Source organism: Panthera onca, chromosome C1 (genome assembly GCF_046562875.1).
Source record: "Panthera onca isolate mPanOnc1 chromosome C1, mPanOnc1 haplotype 2, whole genome shotgun sequence".
In the NCBI taxonomy this organism is placed as follows: domain Eukaryota; kingdom Metazoa; phylum Chordata; class Mammalia; order Carnivora; family Felidae; genus Panthera; species Panthera onca.
In genome coordinates, this window is record NC_138346.1 from 184,769,697 (window position 1) to 184,790,163 (window position 20,467).

Below are 20,467 nucleotides of genomic sequence, written 5' to 3' on the forward strand. Positions count from 1 at the left end.
GCCACCTGCATGTAGGGAGTGACTGTCAAAGAGGCAGCGGTGACAACAGAGGACATCAGTGCAGGGCCAGGTATGGGATGTGCCTTTGGGCAGCCACTGTGGGGGGACCCGGGGCAGAGCAGTCCAGGCTTGAGGTGGGTTTTCATTCTGCACTGAGAACACCTCTGAGACCTGTACCTGTGCTGGGCAGGGGCCCCAGCAGTGTCTCAGACACTGCCCTGTGCTGAGGCTGCATCTCAGGGGGGCTAGGCCAAAGGCACCTTTTGAAGTGAGGCAGCAGAAAGCATGTTACGAGTGAATGGATATGCTAAGTGAAAGAAGCCAGACAGAAAAGCCTTATTCCTTCGGATTCCATTTATGTGAAATCCTAGAAAAGGCAAAATTATAGTGACAGCGGATCAGTGGTTGCAGGATGTAAGGGTAGAGTGAACTGCAAAGGGACATCAGGGAAATTTGGTGGGTGATGAAAACATTCTATTTTTTTTTATTTTTTTTAATGTTTATTTATTTTTGAGAGAGACAGAGCACGGGCAGGGGAGGGGCAGAGAAAGAGGGAGATACAGAATCCAAAGCAGGCTCCAGGCTCTGAGCTGTCAACACAGAGCCCGACGCAGGGCTCGAACTCCCAAATGGCAAGATCACAACCTGAGCTGAAGTCGGACACTTAACTGACTGAGCCACCCAGGCGCCCCAAAATATACTTTTATCATGGTGGTGGTCATACAGCTATATTTATTTGTTAAAATTTATCAAATTACACTCTGAAAATCGGTGAGTTTCATTGCATGTAAATTGTATTTCAGGGGCGCCCGGATGGCTCAGTCAGTTGAGCGTCCGACCCTTGATTTCGGCTCAGGACACGATTTCATGTTTCAGTTCCTGAGATTGAGCCCCGAGTCGGGCTGACAGCATGCAGCCGGCTTGGGATTCTTGCTCTCCCTCTCTCTCTGACCTTCCATTGCTTGCACTCTCTCTCTCAAAATAAATAGATAAACTAAAAAAAAAATGTTTAAAAAAAAGTGAATGGGAGGGGCACCTGGGTGGCTCAGTGGGTTAAGCATCTGAACTCTTGGTTTTGGCTCAGGTCATGATCTCATGGTTTGTTCCTTAGTTTGAGCCCTTGTGTCTGGCTCTGCATTTGGCTCTGTGCTGATAGCACAGATTTTTCTCTCTCCCTCTCTGCCCCTCCCCCACATGCATGTGCTCACGCGCGCTCTCTCTCTCTCTCTCAAAAGGTAAAATAAATAAACTTTAAAAAAATGAAAAATACAAATAAATAAAAGGTAATGGGAAAAATTGGGAGTGTCTGCTAACAGGTACAGGGTTTCCTTTCAGGGTAATGGAAATGGAATTAGATAGTGGTGGTGTTTGCACCACACACTAAATATACTAAAAACCACTGAATTGTACACTGTAAAATAGTGAATTTTTGTCATCTGAATTTTATCTCAATTTAAGACGTTGCTTTAAATACTGAATGGTGACAGAGGTCAAGGCCTCAGAGGCTGTGGCAGGACTCTGAAGTCCTGGACTCTGGGTCTCAACTTCACTAAGACCTGGTGTCTTCTCACCTGTTCCTATCTCAGAATAGCATATATGGAAGGCGGGGTCCATAGCTGGCATCAGCAGCACATCCAGGTCCAGGGACCTCCACTTGGCTATGAACTTTTGCTGATATTCCTGCAGGGATAGTGGGGTATGGGAGGGGCAAGACCAGCAGAGGTCACTATTTGCAGGACAAGGTCAGGGGCTGCCAGGCCAAGTCCTGTTAAAGATCAGGAAGAATCCCCAGGCTGTAAGATACAGACTAAGCTATCTGGAGAGGGTCAGGGCCTTCCCAGGGGCCGAGGTAAAGGGATGGCAAGGGGAATCTCAAGCTGCAGTCATTTGGGAACAACATATCATCCTGGCCCCCAAGGAAATGGACTAAATTAACCTCCTGGGTCACCAAGCCTCCCCTTTTGAGTTTAGCCGGGCCTCCCCTGCAGGCTGGGACAGAGCTCTACTCCCTGTCTGGCTACTCCTGTCACATCCCAGGCCTCTGCTGCCCCTGTTCCATCAGTCCCTTGTCTCTTCAGGCACACATCACCTGCACTGCTGCGTGCTGCTCCCACAGTTTCTTGGGAGTCCTGGGGGAATAAGGAAGATTCAGAATTCCAAAGGTCAGCATGGGGGGACCCCCTTTTATACAAAATGGGGACATTACAGCCAAGAGCTAGAGCCTAGTCTCAGTGCAGGCTACAAATCAGCTGATGGGCTGGGATGACCCTTGTCTTATTTGCTGACCAAAATACCTTGCCTACCCAACGTTCCCAAGAGTACACACCCTCTGGTTGATGCCCTCCCCCCGCCACCGTCACCAGCCGCAGAGACTTACAGCCTCCCCCCCAGAACCACGGGTTCTTCCCCTAACCTGTGAGGCCCCCCAGTCAGCCCTCAGGCTGACCATTTCCAACCTTAACCCCAACCCCAACCCCCGCCCAAACCCAACCTCAGATTAGGCCCAACTTTTACCCTAAGCTAATTCTAACCAGAACTCAGAGCTTAACTCCAAATCAAACCTCAGGCCCAAAGTAGCCCCAATCCCAACCCCACTCAAAAGTCTAAATTTAACTAGTGTCAGACATGACCCAAAAACCTAATTAGATCCCAACGTCTAAATAGCCCTCACCCTCAGTGGATGCCAACTCTAGCCACATGACCCTCACTCAACTCCCCTACCCCATGGAAGATGCTTGTGACCTTGACCTGAGGAGACTAGCACTCACCCCACTCCACGAATCTCTTCACAAGTCTGGCTAGCTCGGGGTTCCTAGAGGAAGAAACCCATTCAGAAACCACAGGGCAACACCAGCCTGCCCAGGATGGGGGTCCAAGAAGAGCAACTCTGCTCAGCACACTGTCATGGAAGCTTCTACTCCTCCACAAGCCCTGAGCCCCCTCTTGGCCCCCACCCTTCCTCTTTTTGAGATGCACTCCTCTCTCTGAAAGCACCCTTCTCTTTTGGTCCCCATCAGCCCTTTTGGTTCCTTTTCTCTAAGCCCCCACTACTCTTTGGGCCCCATCCTCCTCTCTGAGTCCTTCTCCTCCCTGGGCTCCTCCCCTCCTGAATGCCTCCCCACCTTGGTCCCATACTCACTGTGTACTTCAGGATCCAGGCCAAGAAACACTTGAGTAGGTCTGGCAGGCGGAGCCAGTTGATCATTCCCTTTATGCAGGGGTCCACAATGTCCCCCTCACTGAGGAACCACAGACACATATCTAGTCAGTTACAGCCTTTCAGCCATTGACTGGCTCCCGTACCCACCCAACTCCCATTCCAGAGGCAAGCCATGGAAGGAGGTCAGACCCAAAGAAACTCTTCTGTTTCCACCACCACCACCCTGGAACCATGCATGGTGAAGATGGAGCCCAAACAGCTGACTTGCCATTTAAGGTCACACAATTAACCAGAGGCACCCCACCAACCCAGGCCTGCAGTCCCCTTCCTAAGGCACAGGTTGCTGCCAGCCCCACCCCCAACCCTGTTTTCACCATGCCCCATGTCAGAATCCTGACAAACATACAGCTTCTCCAGAAGGGTGGCCCCTCCATCAGCAAACAGACCCCCCTCGAACAGGTGTTTGACAGCATACTTTATATGGGGGATGGAGAAGGGGATGACCTGAGAGACAGAGGCTGAGTCAGGGCCTGGGGCTCCTCCCACCCAGCCTGGTATTCTCTTTGCATCCTTCAGGATTTAAAGAGAGGATGCCAAATCGCCGCTCATCTCCATCCACTCCAACCCCTCTGCTGCCATGCCCAGCCCTTCACCCTACACAGAGATGCCATGGCATTCAGGCAGCCGTGCCTGCTTCACTGGGATCCTGCCCCATGCTGAGTGCTTTACATATGTGAGCTCATTTAATCTGCACAGCTGCCCTATGTGGTAGAAAACTGAGGCTCCAGGTGGTTAAGAGACTGGCCCAAGACCACATAGTACACATGTGGCCAACCAGCAGTTCTCAAAGGGGAGACAGGACCAGGATAAGACATTGGAGGGAGGCAGGGGCTGGGGAGGGAAATGATTTTGAGGACATAGTTCTCCTTACAGCCATTTGATGGAGAAACCAAATCTATAGGAATTACAGGAATGAATCCCTGGTCCCCACCACTGAAGGGGGAGGATGCAAAATCTTGATGCCTTCCTCACAGGGTGGGGCCCACCCTGCCCCCACCTGCACCCATCAGTCTTCTCCAGGAAGCCTAGGGGAAACACAGTGATGTTAGCAGCTCAAACTCAGATATAACTTCCTTTCTCTCCAAGAATGGCCCAGCCCAGTCTCCTCGCCAGTCTGGCTTCCCTCCCCATCCAGGGGTAAGCAAGCCTACCTGATGTCCCGCATCCTGGAGCAGCCTGGAGGTGAGCCTCACAGCCCTGGCCATGCTAGGAGATGGCTGGGTGAAGCCATCTGTTTCACAGAAGCCAATTCGAAGGCGCTGGTTACTGGAGTATACCTGGGGGCAACAGGGGCTGGGTGGGGCTCTCAGGAGAGACTACACCTCTTTAAGACTTAAGACTTGTAGGCTGGGACCTTGGAACACAGCTGTTTTCAACCCAGGGGAAATCTACAGAGGCTCCCCAAGAGCTCCCTGGAGACTCTCTACATACTTTGCAGGCTCTAGGTCCTCTGGAGAAACTCCTGGAAGAACAAATGGATGACGACATGATGATTGGGTGGATGGAGTGGATAGGTAGATAGATGGTAGATAGATTCATGAATGAGTGGGAGGGTGTATGTATGAGATGGTGAATGGGTGGGTGGGCAGAGGGTTGAATGGATAGATGGGTGGGTGGGAGAATGGATGATTGGAATTGAGTGGGTGGGCAGTTAAGTAAGTAGATGAATAGACACAAAGATCTTTAAGCTAAAAAAAAACAGCCAGGAGACAATGGAGATGGAAAGATCACTAGAGGCAAATAATAGATGACAGAAAATGATCACAGGTTAATTATACTAGGATGTGAGTAGGGAATCAGATGAGTAGACATTGAATGAATGGTAGACAGAGATTCTCCCTATGGAGAGGGTTCTGGAGCAGACAGGGCTGGGGTCAAAGCTTACCTCTTCCAGTTACTGTCTATGCGATCATAGGCAAGTTATTTCATTTCCCCTCAGTTTCCTCGCCCATAAATTGAGAAGCACAATGCTCATTCTATATAGTGAATATTAGGATGAACTACAAAGAGCCTGAACATAGTAGGTACCAATAAATTTTGTTGAATGAACTACTGAATAAATGAAGGCTGCCAGCCTGGAGAAATCTTCAGGTGCAACCTCTTTATTATACCACTGAGGAGACTGGGGCCCAGAGAAGAGATGTGACTTGGCTAAGGTTACCTAGGGGACTAACAGCCTCGTTTAACCAGATACCAGACTCTCTAAACCATATCTGCTGAGTGTATGTCTGTGTGTGTTGGGTATGTGATGATGAAGTCCCTCTCTGGGGGCAGTATTGGCTATGACTCCAAGTAGCTGAGAGGCCAAAGCAGCTGGTGTCGAGCAGGGGTAGGATGTAAACATGACTGAGCATAGAGGCTTCTTGGTCACTGTACCATGGGCTGGGAAAGGAGGTCTCCACAGAAGATGGTCAGATGGTAGACAGGTCAATGAGGAATGGGGGAGGGGAGAGGTGGCCTGTTCCCCAACCCAGCTCACCTCCTCCCTGAAGGGCATAAAAGGCACAGTAGGGTCCAGTCGGTGCATGTCTTCACTTAGCAGGGCTCGCAGACACAGGGCCAGGCTCTCCACATCCCGGGCCATGGGGCCAGCCACTGTAGTCACTGAACACAGAAGAGGCAGATTCCTCTCACCCTTTCTGCTCTGGGGACCCCCACTGCCTGGCCTCAGAGGGTGGAGCTCAGGACCGTGATCAGTGTTAAAGGGCCCTGGGGCCAACCTGGGCCAGGGGTTGAGGACAGGTAGCGTTGGCACACCAGCCAAAGTAGCTCTGATGCCTGAAAGAAGAATCTCATCTGGGGCCAAACATCTAAAGACCAGTAGGAGATATTAAAGCTAGATAGTAGGAAGCACTTCTCATTGGACTAGGGGAGGCCTGGTGGGATCCATTCTTTATCATTAAGTGGGGCTAATCTGTCTCAGATAGGGGCTGAGTGAAATGTCCTTGGGAGGAAGGCTGGCAAGTTTATCTTTGGGTATGGACACAAGCACAGACAGGAGCTTACCTGATTTCTTGCCTTTGACAGCACTGGAAACTCCAGAGAAGCTGCAAAACCCCCACCCAGAGCCCACCTCAGCACTTGAAGGGAAGGGCCTGAGTGCCCAGGCCTTAGCACCCAGCCAAGCACTCCCCCAGGGCCCAACACCCAGGAAGATGAGCTGCTTCAACCCTCCCATGACCCTACTGCCCACAGCATTAAGTCTGATCTTTTTGACTGACTTCGAGGCTCTGGAGTATCAACTCACAGCTTCCCCATTCTTGCCCTTCGACAAACACATATTACTCCAGGCAAAGTAGGCTGTTCACAGTTTACAGCCTTCTAGGTTCTACACCATCCCTGCATGTCCATCCTTTAAAACCAAGCTCAGATTCTGCCTCCTCCAGGAAGCCTTCCTTTCCCTTGCCCTGCCTCTGAAAATTTAAAGTCTAGGCTTTCAATAAATCTCTGCTGAAGAAAATGTCAGCTTCATCTTGTGAGTTCTGACAAGCTTTGACACTCTCTTAGAGCTCCAATCACTTTCTGACTAATCCATCTGCATATTTAAGAGCACAGCAGTGGGGGGGGGGGGACAGGGACTGGGTCTGAGAGTGTTCTGTGTCCCCAGTACAGGGGCCACCACAGTGTAGGTTCTCATGGTGGGGCTGAGATACGTAGATGAATGAACAGAGGCAGATATGGATGGATAAACAGATAGCTAGATGAGTGGATAGATGGGGAGATGGATGGATGGATGGATGGATGGATGAACAAAGGGAAGGAAGGATGTATATATGATTTTCAAGGGCTGAGATAGGTGTCCTTTTGCTTACTGATATAGCCCAAATAACTAGTACAGTGTCAGTGACGGAAGAAACACTCAATATATTTGTTAGATAAATTAAATGGTGGGTGAATAGTGAAGTTGATTGATGGGATGATGACTGCATAGGTGGATGAATGGACAAAGGATGGATAGATGGAAAAACAGTTGGATCAATGAATGACTAAGGGAACAGGGAGGTAGATGGATAGATGTAAAGATGAATGAATTAATGAACAAATGAATTAATGAGTGAGTGGAAGGTCTATTCTGCCACCTGTACCAAACATGGTGTGTTTATCTGGGGCTGAAGCAGGAGTTATTTGAAGCCCTCCTGTCTTTAGCCACTTTCACTAGTACTGAGCTAAGTGAATAAGAGTGAGGGGCCTGCTTGGCACTACTCCCCCCACACCTCTGTTCCCCTACACTGAGCTGAGTCTACCCCTCCCCCCGCCCCCAGCACCAAGTACCTGAGGCGGTATCCTGTGGTCCTGAGGCCACAGATACCACAAAAGCTGGCTGGTATGCGGATGCTGCCAGCAGTGTCAGTACCCATGCCCAGGATGGAACCTCCTTTTGCCAGCAGGGCTCCCTCACCCCCTGAGGAGCCCCCTGGTGTCTTCTTTAAGTTCAGAGGGTTCAGAGTCTGTCCATAGATGGGGTTGCTGCAATAAAAACTGAGGGAAGCAGAAGAAAAGGGGCTGGGAGGTGAAAGTTTAACTGGGGAGACACCCCCCCCCCCATGTAGAGACTGATCCCCCCAGGAATCAACCCCAGGGCTTCTTTGGCTCCCAAACTCCTCCCTGGGGCTGAGTCTCCCAGTCTCCCTTACAGCTGAGGTGAGGGCCTACTGCCACAGGAAAGACCAAGAGTGGACACCAACCACAACTCCTAACTTAAGGACAGGAGCCCACAGCCCTGCTGTCAGAATTGGGAGCAGGTTCCTCACAAAAGTAGGTACACTAAGTGCTGAGGGAGAGGAGAGAGAACAGGGAATAAGAAAAACAATTAGAGAGAGAAACGGGGATAAACACAGAGATGAAACTCTTCAGAACCGCAGAGTCTGAGGGCCTGTAGAGACTATGGAGTCCACCCAGACATTATAAGATGAGGAAGCTGAGGCTCAGAGGGCAGAAAAGACTTGCCCAAGAACCTTGATCCTCGAGATCTGCTTGACTGGCCCCCACCTCACCTTCTTCTCTGAATTGGGATTTTGTGTTGCTGTCAGTCCTGAGCCCAGCCCCAAACCCAGCCCCTGCCTACACACTTCAGAGACCTGTACATTGTCTGGGGGATGTTGGTCTTAACAAAGGGAATAGCTCCTTGAGCCTTGAGCACTTGCACAATGACCCCATCCTTGGCCGCTGGCTTCTCCAGGAACTGGGTCAGACCACATGTAGAATCATGGCCCTGCAAGAAAGTGACATTAACTCCAGCCCATAGGGGCCAGGATGAAACCATCCAATGGACAGATTCTCCTCCTTACTCTGCTCCCACTCACACACGTTGTCATGGCCTCAGACATGCACGCTGTACCCTTAGGGGAGCTCACAAGTGGCAGAAGAATATGGTGGGCAAGAGCTGGGTTCAGATCCTAACTGGCCACTTTCTAGTTCTGCATCCTTGATTAAGTAGCTTGCCCAATGTCACACAGTCAGATGCTCACAGGCTCAGTGGCATACAGGCACACACACAGACATGTACACATGTGAACGTACACCTCCCGGCTCACCTTGCAGTCATAGGGGTCCTTGAGGCTGACAGGGACCCCATAAAGAAGGCCTCTCTCAGTCTTCTTAAGCTTCTTCAATGCCTGTAGTTGCTCCTCACACTCACCCAGGAAATCCGTCAGGCAATTCACCTCCTGGTGTACCTTCAGTGCCTGAGCAACATTGAGGGAGACCAGACAAGGGGCTCAGGGTGAGGCCAGGGATGGGGCACTTAGTCACCCCAGCCCCTCCCACCACCCCAACTCAGAGCAGGATAGAAATGACAGATGACAGTGGCATGCACCCCTTCCCAAGCTAGCTGCAGCACCACGATGTTACACCGGACATCCACCTCCTCTGAGTAGGACAACAACAGGTGCTAGCCCCCACCCCACTCCTGACCCAGACCCCCACCTCCTCTAAGTAGCTACACAGGACGCTCTCCACACTGAGTTCTTCATCCTGCAGCTTCTGGACCAGTGTCTCCAGGGGCAGCTCCAGGATGGGCTTGGGGTCCAGGGATGGCTCCTGTGGAGATGGGAGGACAGAGGTCAATGACTGATCCACTCCAGTGCACTCCTACACACTCAGCATCACATCCCCACACTCCACTGGATACACGGTTGCACACACAGCCATGTGTTCAGCACATGATCCTGTGCTTCTCCTTTAGCATGAAGAACATTTCCTGATCTGTCTCCAGGTTGGCATGAAAGCCCTACAGGGCACAGATGTTTCCTCTGCCTCTGCCTCTCCAGTGCCCATCTTGAGGCCTGGCACAGAGGAGAGCCTGCCCCCTCATCTTGCTACCCAAAAAGGGCACAAGTGCAGTGAGAGTGACTCTATATGCACGTTTTGGAACTCAGGGGTTATGGAACTGAGGCTCATCTCTGTATGGTTTATGGTTTGCCTTCATGGGGCACCCTGGCATCCCACCTTTCCTTCCTATCCAGCCCTCCCACTTCTGGTGATCTGACCTGGGAAAGGGCAAGATCCAGCATGAGTGTCAGGAGATCTGGCACCCAGCCTTGACCACACACAGGACTGGTCATCTGGGTAACCCAGGGTTGATCCCTTCCCCTCCCACGACCCAGGTCTCTCCAAAAAAGAAAGGACTAGAAGCCAATCATGATTTACCCAGCTACTCCCCTCAGAGTATGAGGGGAGGAGTGACACCAGCCCCTCAGGACTCTTATCAGAGGCAAGTGTGATAAGACAAGGACCTAGAGCACAGCAGGCACTCAAGAAGGTGAAATAGTCTTCATTTGTCCTCCTGGCCCCCAGCTGAGACCCTGATGCCTACAAGCTGGAGTGGGGGCTGGGTGGGAAGACAGCACAGTGGGCCTTTCTTGGTCCTGGAGAGGGGAGGTGGCAGACAAGGGGATTTCCCCGGAGGTTAGTGCTCAAGTCTTCTTGGTTGTTAAATCTCTTGGTTTCTTCTTAGTCCCCATCTTACTCTCCTCAGTAGCATCTGACTCTTAGGCACTTGCCTTCTGGAAATTCTCTGTGCCCTCAACTCTCCTGGCTTCCTCCTGCCCCTGGGTGGCTCCTTCTCAGTCCCCTCTGCCCCTCTTCCCTCCTGTAAATAAATGTTGGTGCTCCTCAGGACTTGGCCTCCTCTCTCCCTACCTACCCACCCTCCCTGGGTGACTTCAGCAGCCAGATGTGTCCCAAGGATGCCCCGATTACCCTGTGACTACAGCCCAGTCCTATTTCCTGCCATGCCTCAGACCCATTTACTGATCCACATATCCATAGGCACCCCAGGATTCATTGTTTTAAGACCAAATCTGTTCATCATGAAATTCCCAAGTGATGATGCTCATGTCAGAGCAATAGTCCTCAGAATCATCCCGGGTCACTCCCTTACATCCCAGTTCTGATGATAGTCATAATAGCTAATTTCAATCACATGGAAGATGTGTTATTACACTTAATATGTTCTAGGCCAAATTCCAAGCATTTTACATATAATAGCTCATGTCGCTCCTTATAACAACCCAAGGAGGGAGGGCATATTATTTTTTCATTTTACAGTAGAAAAGACACTGAGGCACAGAGCTACTTGCCAAGGACACATAAGCCATAAGTGGCAGAGCCTGGATCCACACCAGTCTGGCCCCAGTGACCATTCTCTTACCCACAAGTACTGCCGATAGGTGGTTCTGCCTCCTTCATATCTTCCACCTCTGACTCACCAGACTCCTTGCCTAGAACTTTCTCTGTCTCTCAGTTTTCTCAACAGCCTCCTCACTGGCCTCCCTGACTCTAGTCTTTACCCCTGCAGCTCAACCACTTCACTACAGCCTAGGTGATCCTTTTCAGATGCTGTAACACCATATTTCCCAATTGCCCTCAGTATAAAGTTGTAAAACCATTCTCCTCAGTACGGTTTACAGGGCTTTCACCATAAATGTATAATGTGTGTTACAAACCAAGATTCACATGTACTGACTGCTTACTGTGTGGCTGGCAACCATGTTAAGCACTTTGCTTGCACCATTTCATTAAATCCTCACAAAATCCCTTGGATAGGTGCTTTCATTATCAATATTTCTACTTCACCAACAAGGGCAACACAGAGAGGTTAATTCTGTGGCCCAAAGTCATAAAAGTGGAGAGACTTAAGGTCTACACCACCCCTAATGGCTCCTGGGGAGGGAAGCTTTTATGATGAAGCACCTCCTGGGTGCCAGGCACTGTACGAGGCCCTTTCGCTGCCTGGATCCCTGTAGGCCCATTTCACCAGCCTCCTGTTTCCCTGCCCTACTTCTGTATTCTGCTGCTCTAGCCACACTGCCCATTCCCTCCACTCACTGTGCCATTTTGTCATCTTGTGCCTCAGCTTGGAATTCCCTGCCTGCATGCCACAAAGACCTTCAGAAGGGCCCAGACCTGGATGCCTCTAGAATAGGGTGGGCATTTGGCTAGAATGCACCTCTACAGCCGCACTGTGGCTGAAATACTGAAATCCTCCTGAGTCACTTAGCAAAAAGCCACTCCCATGAGTACTCCACCACTCCCAGCTGCCCTAGCCCCTGCCATGGGATTCTACCTTCTCTTCACAGTACAGCAGGTAAAAGGTTAATGCCCAGCCCAGCAGTGACCCTCTAGGCATAGTCTCTGATTCCCTCAAGGACTGTGCTCATCCCTTGCCCTGCGGCCCCCAGCCCTAAGGAGCCCCAGTAGGGCCCACCGAGGACCATCGCAGCACACACTGACCCACAGGCACCCACCAAAACTGCATGCCCATCCTGACTCCTACATATCTACCTGGAGAGGTGGCCCCCTTGGTGGCACCCTGGTCGGCAAGTGCCCGATGTCCATCTGGACCCATGAGGCTAGTGCTCCCCTGCAGTTGTCCCCACATGGCCACTTGTAAAAATGGCAGCCTCTCAGGGAGCTGGGGAGAGGTGCGAAGAGCAGGCAGAGGGCACTAATGGGGGCCACTGGAGGTGACTGCTGGGACTGCTCTTCTGCCAGTATGGCAGACGCTCCAATGACTTGGTGGGATGGGCGGGGCTCTCAAGGGTCCAGCAACATGTTCACCAACTTGGTTGAGTGCCACTTCCACCTAACAGAACAAATTCACTGAAACTCACTAAACGCCCACTCAGCAAGGACATTAGTTTTATTATTACTCAAGTGAGAGCTTTCATTTATATGGTGCTTGTTAGGGGTGCCTGAGTGGCTCAGTCGGTTAAGCCTCCAGCTTCAGCTCAGGTCATGATCTCACAGTTCGTAAGTTCAAGCCCCACATCAGGCTCTCTGCTGTCAGCTCAGACCCCCCTTCGGATCCTCTCCCTCTTTCTCTGCCCCTCCTGGGCTCTTGTGTGAGTTTTCTCTCTCTAAAAACCTGTGTGCCAGGTGCCACTGTAAACACTTATGAACTTGCTTGAGTACTATAACTATAATCATCACCCCATTGTGGAGATGAGTATGTTAAGGCACAGAGGAATTATTTGAAGTGTACACATCGGGGGCACCTGGGTGGCTAAGTCTGACTATGGCCCAGGTCATGATCACACAGCTTGTGAGTTCGAGCCATGTGTTGGGCTCTGTGCTGACAGTTCAGAGCCTGGAGCCTACTTCGGATTGTGTCTCCCTCTCTCTCTGCCCCTCCCCTGCTTGTGCTCTGTCTCTCTCTCTCCCAAAACTGAATAAACATTAAAATTGTTTTTTTAATGTACGCGTCAAAGTCAGGATTCAAACACAGACTGTCCGCCCTCTCTTAACTACCACACTCCTAACTATACTGTTACACAACTTTTCATGAGGCCTGTGAGATTAGTCATTGAAGTTTATTATGACATTCTAATAACAATATTTACAACTTAGTTGGCAACAGACGTGCTTGATTTTAAAGAATCTCAGAATTAGAACAGCTAGACAACAGGCACCTGGGTGGCTCAGTCGGTCGAGCATCCTACTCTTGATTTTGGCCTCAGGTCATGATCCCAGGCTCATGGGATAGAGCCACACATTGGGCTCTGAGCTAGACAATTTTGAGTGTAATTGCTACTGGTTTGGCAGAAGCTGAGCAAGGACTCAACCCAAGGAACATTGTTGATGTTGATGGATAGTCTCTGCTTAAGGAGACTACAAATCACCTAACGACTCTCAGTTTATTGGGAGAGCTTTGAAAGATAGGGACATCTTCCAAAGATGATAGCTACATCAAAAGATCCCCACAAGTTCTCTAAAAATTAATAATTTACTTGGAAATTATTAGGATAATTTGATGAAAGAACTGAGTCTTAACTTATATCATTTTCAAGTTGTTATAACATATGCTTTGGTTTAGAACAAATCCCCCTCTTGCCAGGTCACACAGCTCCATGGACATCTGGCCTTCTCCACACTTAACTGCTGCTGCCTCCTATTGTGGTTTGAAAATCAAAGAAAATATAAAGTTGTTAGTAAATTGATATAGTATTAATATTTCCAAATGGTTGTTAAGTATGTTTAATATCATAAAAACCCTCAGCCCTTAGGGTAGCTAATTTCCCCCTGAGGTGACCAGAACTTCCTAGCCAGTAGCCAGCAGCCATGGGCAGCTTGTCTACTCCAGCTGACTAGGAGTATTTTTTCTCTGTGGTCTACACGAACACTGTCTTCTCTCAGGCTTTTCTCTCTCCGGTACTGCCTTTTCTCGTCCTTCCTGCTTTTGGAAAACTCCTACACATTCTGTAAGGCTCAGCTCCAACACCACCTCTCTGGGAAGCCTTCCCCACCCAGCCGTGTCCAGATGGTGCAAAGCCCTTCCTGCCGAGTCCCACAGCTCCACAGGCATCTGGCCTTCACCACACTCAGACCAGGAGCATCCTTAAGGCAAGTCTAAGTCAGATGTCAAATTCATCTTTGTTATGAATCTGTCCCCAGGGTCCAGCAAAAGGCAAGACCCAGAGGAGCCCTCTGTAAAATTTTGCTAAGCTGAACTGAATTGCATTAGTTTGAACCCCGCCAGGGTGCGACCTATTATGTTTCAGCCTCCCACCTCCCTGGGACATAAAGCTGGATGCCTGAGGCCTTGAGGGTATCCCTGGGTTTGCTTTGCTGGGGAGAGAATAAGGTACTGTGAGCCAAGAGGCCTGTAGCCTTGGGGGGAAGCTGGAGACACCATGGGTGATCTCACCCCACACCCCTTCCACTCCTCCAGCCAACCAGAAACACACACCCCCGGGTATCTGGCCCAGTAGCCCCATATCCCAGATGCCCACCTGTATACCAACCAGATGCCCAGATGCACACAGAACCAGGTGTCCTCACACATCATACACCCATGTACATGCCCAACCAAACATTCAAAACCAAACCAGCCACACATATCTAGATGTATATGCTCCAACCAGTAACACGACTCATACACACCAAGCCAGGCACACACAGCACAACCAAACACAAGGAGCAACACAGCCAAGCATACACTTGACCAGTACACAATAAAACCACAGCAGGAGACACACATAAGCAGGCTCTGGTATGTGCAATAAAGGAACCCAAACCCACCACCACACACTGATGGTACACGCACACACACACACACACACACACACACACAGGAATCCTCTCCATCATGCTGATTCACCACAGCAACCCCATTAGCCCAGATTTCCTCCTCATCAACCAGGGAGGGGCAGCTGCTCTCTGGGGGCAGATTGATTTATCCAACTAATTAGCCCCAATTAATATTAATACACATTCTCAGGAACTGCAGCAGCTCGGGCAGAGAAGCTGCCCCTTGGGGCCATCAATCACCATCTAGGGGACGGCAGAGGACACTCAGGAACTCCAGAGCATGGGGACGGCACCTCAGGCACTATCCACAACCCCCACTCCCGGGGATCCCAGAGAGTCAGCCACCATCAACCAAAGTTGAGGACCCTAAGATACCACCCCTTGTAGGGCAGTTGGGGAGCCCAGAAAGGGGCTGTCACATCCTCCAGACCCCACAGCAGAGCCCAGGAACAGTGCAAGGTCAGCAGCCTCTCCTTCCCACCCTGCTCTCTTCTGCCCTAGGCAGGTTCTGCTGCAACACCCATAGCTCAGTCCCTTCACCTAGCCGCAACAACTGCACCAGTGCCTTGAAATGTCACCACCTAAGCTGTCAAAAGCCCCTTTTAAGACACATAGCTTTGGGGAAACTGGGTGGCTCAGTTAGGCATCCAACTCTTGGTTTCAGCTCAGGTCATGATCTCACAGTTCTGTGAGTTCGAGCCCTGCACCAGGCTCTGTGCTGGCAGTGCGGAGCCTGCTTGGGATTCTCTCTCTTTCCCTTGCTCTCTGCCCCTCCCCCACTCATGCTGTCTGTCTCTTTCTCAAAAAAAACAAAGAAATAGACTGTAAAAAAAAAAAAAAAAGACACATGGCTTCCTGGGAGGATCCCATCTCCAATGACCACCTTGCGCTTTGCATCTATCAGGTGCTCTCAAACATCTGCAGAACTCAGTGGGGTGGGGATGGGAGAGAGACTATGTAGACCAGGGTTCCTGTGTCAGTGGGGCTTGGGGGTACTCAGGGGCTGGAAGAGACCTGAAGGAGACCTCCTGCCTCCAACTGCTTCCATCAGTTTATCTTATTTCAACAAATAGCTCAAGAGAACACCCACCATGTTACTGAGTCTTGTGTGGGCACTGGGAGAACAATGAAAACACACTGTCCCCAACCTCAGTGGGCTCAAAGGACATGGATGGAGTAGGAACTGACAGCAGTACAAAAAGCCAGCATGGGAAGAGCTAGGGGTGGGGGACTGTCCTCCCTCCCCCATTGCCCCAGGCTCCTTGTCTTCTGAAAGAGACAGAGTAAGGGTCCGGAGGTGGAATCCACCTATTGGGATGGAGGGCTGGGGGCCTCATGTATAGATATCCACCCACCTGCTGCCGGAGACGCTTTGCCAGTGCTTCCATCTGCTGCAAAGCTACCACTCTACGCCTCTGTGCCCTGGGGATCTTGTTCCTTGCTGGAGTATGCTGCCAGAAGAACAGAGCAGCCCCCAGCAGGGCCAGCAGGAGCAGTACCAGCATGGAGTATAACAGCCAAGCTACCCCGGGCATCATGGAACCTGTGTGGATACAGCAACTGCCTCCTCAAGAACACCAGCTGCTTATTCTCCAGCTAAATGCTAGAGTGCCCTCCCACATCTGAGGCCACAGGGGGCAGGGGGCAGGGGCCACAACGGGCCCTACAGGTGGTAGAATCCAAACTCCTCCCACCTAGTTCTTACACCACCTTTTGTCCTGGGGACAAGAGCCCTTGTGCCTCAGGCAACGCAGAGGAATAGGCCTTGGTAGAGACAAGCCTGGAGAGGAGCCCAAGCCTGCAGGTCGGCAGGTGACCAGACTCTGGTCAGATGTCCTCACATCCTTCTCCCCCATCCCACCTCTCAAACATGGCACCAAAACCATCGTCTAACCCAGGCCAGTTCTTAATGGAGTTGCCCCTGAGATTTCCTGCTGCTTCCAGGATAACCGCCAACCCCCCTTAAAGTGGTTTACAGGCTACATAGAAGTGGACTGAGCAGGTTCACTCTGGAGGGTGTCTGGGGAGCAGGCGGAGAAGAAAGGAGGAACCCTGGGGGAGCAGGCAGGGCTCCAAAGGCATCAGCCTGAGGGGAGATGGTGCAAGGAAGTGAGGACAGAGGCAGGCAGGTGTAGCCTCACCTCTGCCTCTGTTCCCCTAGCTGGGCTCTTACTGCTGACTCCAACACAAGGCCACATTCCTTGTGATTCCAGCCTCCCCAGGCAAATGGTTCTCCCTCCTGGACTCATCTCCCATCTTCTCTTTGTTCCAGGAGCCCCCTACAGGCAAAGGAAGCAGTGAAGAGGAGGACTGAGAGGCAAGGAGGTGCAAACGATGGGAAGATATGGGGCCCCAGAGCAGGAAGGATTGGTTTGGGAGCCCTTTGGCTCTTCTTGGATGTTTTGGCCCAGTCCTGTCTCAGAGGGGAGACAGGAGCAATCCATCACAACTGAGGCTGCCAGTCCTTGGGATTAGGAGAATGATAGCTCCACCCACAAGACCAGGAAGTTAGAAGCAGAATTGGCGGGGGGGGGGGGGGGGGGGGGTAGGGGGAGAGCAGAGGGGGTGCATGGGTGGCTCAGTATGTTGAGCAACCAACTTTGGCTCAGGTCCTGATCCCCAGCCCCATGTGAGGCTCCCTCCAACACCAGGCATCACACTTGCTCTGCTGTGATGTGTCAGGCTCGCTGCTGTCTGCGTGGAGCCCGCTTCAGGATCCTCTGTCCCCCTTCTCTGCCCCTCTCTCTCAAAAATAAACATTAAAAAAACAAAAAAGGATTGGCGGGAAGGAGATGGGTTTGTGGTTAGTAATGTTGAGTCTGAGCACCTGGGGGCTGCCCAGAGCCAGATGTGCAGTTTGCAACTGACCTGTCACAACCCAAAAGGTAACCCCAAGGTCATCTGCCCTCTGACACTCTGCGTCTGCTCCAACGGGTCTCTGGAACTAGCCCCGCTCATTGGCAAACTCCCCGTGTCCTTCCTCCTTTTTTCTGACCATTTCCTTCCCCCATAACCAGGCCTCCCTCACTGAACCCTGGCTCTGCAGATGGCTCAGCTCCCCCAGGCCATCTGACACCTGCACCCCTTTACAGCACCCTGAACCTTGCTACATCACCCTTTCTAAACTTGTACCCCTTCATTAGCATATCACCCCATTTTATTTCTTCATTGCGCTTACCATTAGCTGAAATTATCTTGTTTACTTATTCCTTGCCTTCCTCCATAGAAAGTAAGTTCCATGAAAGCAAGGACCTTGTCAGCCCTTTTCAAAGTGCCTGGCACAGGGTAGGTGCTTTGTAATACTTCTTTTTTTTTTTTTTTTTTTTTTCAACGTTTTTTATTTATTTTTGGGACAGAGAGAGACAGAGCATGAATGGGGGAGGGGCAGAGAGAGAGGGAGACACAGAATCGGAAACAGGCTCCAGGCTCCGAGCCATCAGCCCAGAGCCCGACGCGGGGCTCGAACTCACGGGCCGCGAGATCGTGACCTGGCTGAAGTCGGACGCTCAACCGACTGCGCCACCCAGGCGCCCCTGTAATACTTCTTAAATGGACAAATGATGGCCAGGTTGAGCCCTCCATTCTCACCTTTATCTCTATGTGTCTCTGCTGGCTCCTTCCTAGCAGAATTTAACATGCTTAAGTCTCTCCCATCTTTAAAAAAAAAAAAAGATTCTCTCTGATTTATAGCCTTCACAGCTGCTGCTCTTATGTCTTTCCTCCCCTTCCCACCTAAGCTTCTCAAGTCCTCTGCACCTTGCTGCCTTTACTTCACCATTTGTTCTCCTGTGCCCAACCCATCTTGGCTTATGCCCAAATCATCTTAACCATCTCTTTGATGTTGAATCAGCAGCATTTGAAGTCCTCAGCCCCATACTTCTTGAAATACGGTCATTCTTTGGCTTGTGTGACAATGCAGTTCTTGGCTTAAATGTCAATTCCTGCAGGAAGCATTCGTACAGGTGCGTGCGCACACACACACACAGGCCAGAGCAGGTCCCACTTGGTTTACTCTCATAAAATAATAAGAGGGGCACCTGGGTGGCTCAGCCCGTTAAGCGTCTGACTTCAGCTCAAGTCATGATCTCACGGTTTGTGAGTTCGAGCCCTGTGTTGAGCTCTGTGCTGACGGCCTGGGGCCTGCCTCGGATTCTGTGTCTCCCACTCTCTGCCCCTCCCCCACTCATTCTCTCTCTCTCTCTCTCTCTCTCTCTCTCTCCCCCCCCCCTCAAAAATAAACATTAAAATGGGGCGCCTGGGTGGCTTAGCCAGTTAAGTGTCCAACTTCAGCTCAGGTCATGGTTGCAGTTCATGAGTTCAAGCCCCGTGTTGAGCTCTGTGCTAACAGCTCAGAGCCTGGGGCCTCCTTCAGATTCTGTGTCTCCCTCTCTCTCTGCCCCTCCCCTGCTCATGCTGTCTCTCTCTCTCTCTCTCTCTCAAAAATAAACATTTTTTTTAAATAAACACTAAAAAGTTTCTAAATAAATAATAAAGCATTGATTCTGCATTATTGCACTTCTAACAAGAGTTTTTGTGTAATTATGCATTTGATGTCTCTTTGCTGGTAGAACAAAAGCTCCATGCAGGCAGTGACCATTTCTGATTGTTTACCCTGAGTATACTGTGGGAAGCATCCAAAATGTTTAGTGGGTGGAGGGAAGGATGAAGGGGTAGGCCGATGGGGGAAGTGAATGGAGGAGGATTTGCAGAAAGCCACATGTGGAATATAGACTGGGAGTTGTCTTAATGAGCACTAATGAAGGTCATGGTGGTGGATAAGATGAACGTGAAGGGAGAAAGCCTGAGGGCAGGGACTGGCTGGGAGGTTTCCTGTTGGGGACAAGAGAAGGAAGTAGTCAGGTAGGCAAAATGGGTTCACTAACAATGAGTCATCCAAACCTCCGTTCAACAAGCCTTTACCAGGTACCTGCTGAGTACCAGGCACCATGGTGGGTGCTGGACACACAAGAGCAAACCCCACATGCCCTGACCCCGAGCGACCTAAGACACACAGGTCACCACTCCCAAACTTATGTGTGGGAAACTGGGGGAAGGAGCAGGGGGCAGTCCAGGCTGGCTGGAAGGCTCAGGACTTGATTATGTGGCTGTCTCTTAAGGGTGCAGCAGGTCGGATTGCCCTGGCAAGTGGCCTGCAGTGATATACCCCAGAGTCCTTCCTCAGCCCTGATCTGATCAATATATTTATTGGTGACTTAGAAGTCAAGGAGGTCTTGTGCTCAGACTTGTGGATGGGCAAGTTGAGAGAGCAGAAGGAGTGACCAACAGAATCCCAAAGGCTCTCAGGGCACCTGGGTGGCTCAGCTGGTTAAGCTTCTGACTCTTGATTTCATCTCAGGTCATGATCTCGCAGTTCCTGAGTTCAAGCCCCATGCCAGTGCAGAGCCTCTCTCCCCCACACTCTGACCTTTCCCCCGCCTCAAAATAAATAAACTTAAAAAAAGAAAATCCCAAAGGCTCTCAATAGGCTGGAGCCCTGGGATGACCTAAAAGATGATGCCTTAACAGGGACAAATAGCAGGTATACTAAGTGTTCTAAACTCCAATATCACAACCCCAGGGAGAGGAAGGGAAGGTGGAAAGGGACATGACAGACCTCCTGTCAATCTACCTTAGCAGAGGAGCACAGCGCATGGACCTTGCTTCTGTCTCCAGTGTTTGTGGTCACCTAGCCCAGAACTTGCCACCCTGAGGGTGTGT

At 50.8% G+C, this 20,467-nt stretch overlaps 1 protein-coding gene across 1 annotated transcript; it reads right to left on the reverse strand.

Moving 5' to 3' along the window:
* Positions 1-3,013: 3,013 nt before the first annotated feature.
* Positions 3,014-12,068, reverse strand: FAAH (fatty acid amide hydrolase). The gene is made up of 10 exons (XM_078450575.2): positions 12,005-12,068; positions 9,146-9,297; positions 8,755-8,904; positions 8,299-8,432; positions 7,493-7,699; positions 6,227-6,267; positions 5,700-5,824; positions 4,372-4,497; positions 3,567-3,664; positions 3,014-3,239 (listed from the first exon to the last, which is right to left on the reverse strand). Exons 1-10 carry the CDS (start codon positions 12,066-12,068, stop codon positions 3,014-3,016), a joined length of 1,323 nt encoding a protein of 440 aa, XP_078306701.2.
* Between the last annotated feature and the right edge of the window lie 8,399 nt (positions 12,069-20,467).

What these genes read in the sequence shown, in the direction of transcription:
- FAAH (XM_078450575.2), bottom strand. Translation starts at nt 12,068, where the DNA reads ATGGGTCCAGATGGACATCGGGCACTTGCCGACCAGGGTGCCACCAAG. An exon ending in CAAGGGGGCCACCTCTCCAG is followed by an intron (nt 9,298 to 12,004) that starts GTAGATATGTAG and finishes AGTGCACTGGAG; the next exon opens with TGGATCAGTCATTGACCTCT. An exon ending in TGTGTAGCTACTTAGAGGAG is followed by an intron (nt 8,905 to 9,145) that starts GTGGGGGTCTGG and finishes AATGTTGCTCAG; the next exon opens with GCACTGAAGGTACACCAGGA.